Source organism: Octodon degus, unplaced genomic scaffold (genome assembly GCF_000260255.1).
Source record: "Octodon degus isolate 3935 unplaced genomic scaffold, OctDeg1.0 scaffold00108, whole genome shotgun sequence".
NCBI lineage: Eukaryota > Metazoa > Chordata > Mammalia > Rodentia > Octodontidae > Octodon > Octodon degus.
The window spans coordinates 1,727,151-1,732,459 of NW_004524684.1; the positions used below are offsets into that span (position 1 = coordinate 1,727,151).

General features: G+C 38.9%; 1 protein-coding gene across 1 annotated transcript in view; it reads left to right on the plus strand.

Moving 5' to 3' along the window:
* Rsbn1l (round spermatid basic protein 1 like) overlaps positions 1 to 5,116 on the plus strand; it is an 80,253-nt gene extending 75,137 nt beyond the window's left edge. Inside the window, exons 10-11 of the mRNA XM_023724318.1 lie at positions 4,073 to 4,181; positions 4,398 to 5,116. Of these exons, the coding sequence (XP_023580086.1) occupies positions 4,073 to 4,181; positions 4,398 to 5,039 (751 nt within the window). The 3' untranslated portion in view covers positions 5,040 to 5,116. The remainder of the gene's footprint in view (positions 1 to 4,072; positions 4,182 to 4,397) is intronic.
* Positions 5,117 to 5,309: the final 193 nt, after the last annotated feature.

Genomic DNA, 5,309 nt, shown 5'->3' on the forward strand with positions numbered 1-5,309 from the left:
TGTTTAGCTTCATATGTTTTTTTTTTTTTTTTTTTCTTTTTTTAGATTGGGTCTCACTTTGTAGTTCAGGCAGGCCTTGAACTTGTGGCCAGCCTCTTGACTCAGCCTTCCAAGGTGTGTGCCATGCCATCATGCCTGGCAATTCCTATTTATCTTCTGTTTTGCCCTGTATTTGATATATAACTCTCTCTTGTGCTTGCTCATGTGTACTCGCTCGTTCTCTCTCTCACGTGCTCTCTCGCTGTCTATTTATATATAATACATAAATTATGTATATGTATAATAAATATATTGTACATATGTATATGTATAATGTTTCTCATGTAAGAGAAACCACGTGATACTTAAACTTGTGTGCCTGGGCTGGGGAGATAGCTTAGTGGCATAACTGCCTGCCTGGCAAATGCAAGGTCTTGAGTTTCATCCCCAGTACAAAAAACAAAACAAGCCAAAAAAAACCTTGTGTGTCAGACTTGTTTCACTTACTTTTTAAAATAGTTTTTTAGGGGGAGCTATTTGTTTTCCAGCGGTGGGCAGACCCAGAAGTTTCTGGGATGATGCCACAATGACCTGGGAATGCACGGATCTTCCTTGGGTCTGGTACATAAACCATCCCATAGCCCATACTGACTAGTCTGGCTGGCTTCCTCTTTCTCCCTGGCCTTCCTCTGTCTAGTTGCTAATCCCTATTTACCTTCGTGGGCCACTTTTCTTCTCTAACCCATCAGTGGCTCCCTACTGGCCTTGGAATTAACACCCCAAATACTACACAGTCCCTCCTGACCAAGATTGTGCTCACCACTCTCCAAAGCCCCTGCCCCTGCCCCTGCCCCTACCCCTGTCCCTGCTTCTCACCCAGAAACTCCCCCTTCCACAACTCACTTCTGAAAGCCCCTCCAGTGATGGCAGGCAGGCAGGCAGGCAGCCCACACTCTAGACTACCCAGCTGGTGTTCCAAGCCTGCTCCACGCAGCTAGGGGGTACCTTGAGAAGAGCTTCCCTGTGCTGTTCCTTTCAATAAACCAGTAGAAATTAGTAGTACCATTTGCTGTCTGATGTGTCTATATATTTTTTCCTTTTCCTTTCTCTCATCCCAGTGGTTCTTTCCTTTGGAGCAGTTTCTTTCCCTTTCATGATATCTACTGTACTTTTCAGATTTTATTTACTCTTAGTTTCTTATCTAGGGACAAAATACGATGTTTATACATGTGGGTCTGATTTGTTTCACTTATGAATATGGTCTCTGGTTGCATCCATTTATCTATAAAGTGCTCGCTTCGGCAGCACATATGCATTTATCTATAAAAGCCTCAAGTTTATCTTTCTTTATAGCTGAGTAGTACTCCTTTATATAAGAATACTGCGTTTTTAAAAATCCATTCCTCAGTTGATGGGCATTTGTATTGTTTCCAAGATTTAGCTGTGACCAATTGAGCTGCTATAAACATGGGTGCACATACATCATTGTGGTACAATGTTTTCAGTTCTTCTGGAAAGACACCCAGGAGGGGAATAGCTGGGTTGAATGGACCTCTAATCCTAGTGTTTTGAGGAAGCTCCACACTGATTTCCACAGTGGTTGTACCAATCTACACTCAGAGCAACAGTGGAGAAGTGTTCCTGTTTCCCTATAACCTTACCGGCATTTATGAGAGTGTGTTTGTGTGTGGTATTGGGGATCATATTCAGGACCTTTTGCTTGCCAGGCAGGCACTTAGGCTGCTGAGCTTTCTCCCTGGACCTGGTTGTCTTTTTGATGACAGCCATTCTTTCTAGGGTGAGATAGAATTTCAGTGTTGTCTTAATTTGCATTTCTTGAATGATCAATGATATTGAACATTTTTTTCATATAGTTATTTACCATTTGTATTTCTGAGAAGTATGTATTCATCTCAGATGCCCATTTTTGGATTGGGTCTTTGAATTTTGGGCCCCTGCTTTTTTCAATTTTTTACATGTTCTAGATAGAAGTTCTTTGTGTGAGGGACAGCTGGCTAAAATTTTCTCCCAGTTCGTGGATTTTCTTTATATTCTGTTGGTGATTTCTGTTGATATGCAAACATTTTTCAGTAAGATGAGATTCTCAGTTGTTGATTGTTTGAAGTATTTACTGTGCAATTTTTTCTTTCATGAACTCTCTTCCTACCCCCAAGTCTTTAAGATTGCTACCTACTTTCTCTTCCAGTAGATTTAGTGTTTCTGTTTTAATATTTAGATCTTTGATCTATTTCAGTTTTAGTTTATTGCATGGTGAAAGATATGGGTGTAGTTTTAATCTTCATTATGTGGAAAGCCAGTTTTTCCATCATCATTTACGAAAGAGGCTGATTTCTTCTAGTGAAGGTGTTTGGCCCCTTTGTCAAAGCTAAGGTGACTTACTATATCTGGTATTGTTTCTTCATATTTTGATGTGTCCTATTGATCCTTGGATCTGTTTTCTGTCTAGTACCATACTGTTGTTTTGTTTTATGCCAGTACTATAGTGTTTTTTATTGCAGGAGCTCTGTAGTATAATTTCAAGTCAGAGATTGTGATGCACCACTGCCTTGCCTTTGTTGTGTAGAATTACTTTTGCTTTTCTAGGTCTCTTCTAGTTCCAAATGAATTTTAGGATTTTTTTTTTCCTTTAGTTTTGTGAGATATGCTGTCGGTATTTTGATTGGAACTGCATTAAATCTGTATAAGAATTTTGGAAGTATGGCTGCTTTCACTTTTTATTGGTTCTTCTTATTCAAGAACAAGAGATGTCTTTTAATTTTGTGATATTTTCTTGATCTTTTTTCAATATATAATTTGTGTACCTATATGCTAATAAGATGAAAAACATGGAGTAGAAAAATCTCTACATATGTGTGAATTACAAAACCTGAATCAAACGGTACAAAATTCTAAATAAACCAGTATCAGTTAATGAAATTGAAGGTATAATTAAAAACCTACCAACAAAGAAAAGCTTAGGCCTTGCTGGATTCACTGCTGCATTTTATAAGAACTTTAGAGAAAACCTATTGCCACTAGTTCTCAAATTCTGTACTGAAATTAAAAGGGTAGCAGTATTCAAAAATTTATTCCTGAAGGAAGCAGGATTACACTGATGCTAAAACCAAAGAAGGAGCCAACCAAAATAGAGAACTACAGGCTAACCTCCCTAATAAATGTAGATATAAAAATCCTCAATAAGATACTAGCAAACAGGATGTAACAAATCATCAAGGAGGTTATATACATCATGACCAGGCAGGATTCTACTCTTATGAGATCCACTATTTTAGTTTCCACATTATGTTAGCTTTTCATCAGGGTAACCAAATATTTAAGAAAAACAGTTTCAAAGAAGAAAGGTTTCTTTTAGCTGAATTTCAGAGATTTCAGAGTGTGGTTACTTGGCTCTGTCATTTCTAGGCCCTCCTGAGGTAGAAGGGTCAGAGTGCAGGGAGCTGCTTGCTTCATGTAGTAAGCGTGCTGAGAGCAGGAGGTGCAGGGAATGGGCTGTGGCTAGGCCTGCCCCAGGGCCTGCTCTGTATTTGCCTCCCTCCCACCAGGCGAAGCTCCTGCTCCTGTCACTTCACACCCAGGGAACGAGCCTCCATGCTGGCCATGGTGAAGCCAGAGCCCTTGCACTCCAGCCATTCCCAGATTCCCATGGGCCCCTGGCCGCATACCATGCACTTGGGGGACTAGTTAGCTAGCAGGTCAATAAACTTCCAAGTGAGCGTGCAGTGGATGTGTTTCTGGGCTTAGTTTATCTGAACATTGACCTTTTGGGCTTGCATAAGTTACTGATGCAAATCATTTTAATTTTTCAAAAGGTTGTGACAAATAACTGTAGGAAAGTGAGTGAAATGTTTTCAATCTATGTTTAATTTGATACTTATGGTGTCAACTCTGTGTTTAAATATGGAGAGTGGTTTTCTAATTACAATTTAACCTTATTTTTAAGAGAAGACTTTATTATTCACTATCAACTATTTTTGCTTTTCAATTCATTAAAGATATAACACAGAATGTTTAATGGCAGATTCTTCATTGTCAGATTTCTTTTTCTTTCTTTTTTTTTTTTTTTTTCTTTTAGGCCTGATCAACCTCGAATAACCAAAGATGTAATTTGTTTTCATGCTGAAGACTTCTTAGAAATAGTTCAGCGAATGCAGTTGGATTTGCATGAGCCTCCACTGTCCCAGGTATAGTTTAAATAATTATTGTCTTTTTTTTGGCTGACACAGCCCACCCTGGGGGTGGGGCTGGCACAGGATGTGGTGCCGGGGATTGAGCAGAGGTCCCTGTACTTGCCTAAGCAGGCATTTTAGACTGCTGAGCTATCTCGCTGCCCAATTGTTGTCTTTAGTTTAGATGTTGTTATAGAAAATACTTATGTGCATTCCTTTTTCTTTGTTCAGTGTGTCCAGTGGGTTGATGATGCAAAACTTAATCAGCTGAGGAGGGAAGGCATCCGCTATGCCAGGATTCAGCTGTATGATAATGACATTTACTTTATTCCAAGGAATGTTGTTCATCAGTTCAAGACAGTTTCTGCCGTATGCAGTTTAGCATGGCATGTTCGGCTCAAGTTGTATCACTCGAAGGAGGATGTTACGCAGAGTACGGCTGCTCATGAGACAGCGGCATCATTAGATTCCATGCCATTAGTTCTTGGACCTCACTCAGACACCAGGATTTGTGCTGTAAGGAAAACCTCCTTCGATTCTGCGTTTTCAGACAAACTTCATTCTAAATATGAATTATCGCAGATTAAACATGAACCTCATGCATCTGTAAGGATCAAGGAAGAACCTGTGAACATTAATATTTCTGAAAAGACAAAAGCACCAAATAATATGGATGGGAAGACTATTAAAGCAAAATTGGATCATGTTCAGTTTACAGAAATGAAGATTGATATGGATTCTAACTTTGAAAATAGCAACAAAGAACTAAAGGAAGAATTATGTCCTGGAAGTCTCATAAGTCTGGTTGATACAAGGCAGCATAGTTCAGTACACTCAAATCAAGAAACAAAAGATGATGACATTTTGTGCTAAATTTGTACAGAGCATTTAAAAAAATTTTTTTTTAAAAAATGAATAATGTAATAAAGATTCATGAATTCTGAAAGCAAGCAAAGGACTTGCTCTCAAGTCTGTTACAAAATATAGATTATGTAGCTTTGTAACATTCCTCAGTGCCTGTCCATAACTGTGAAGTATCAAACACTTAGGGCCAGATGCACTGTAAACACTGCAGGTTTAAACAAAAAGGAGTCTTCAAAAAAATCATTTGAGTTGAAGTTGTAGGTTTTAGAATCAAGCTGA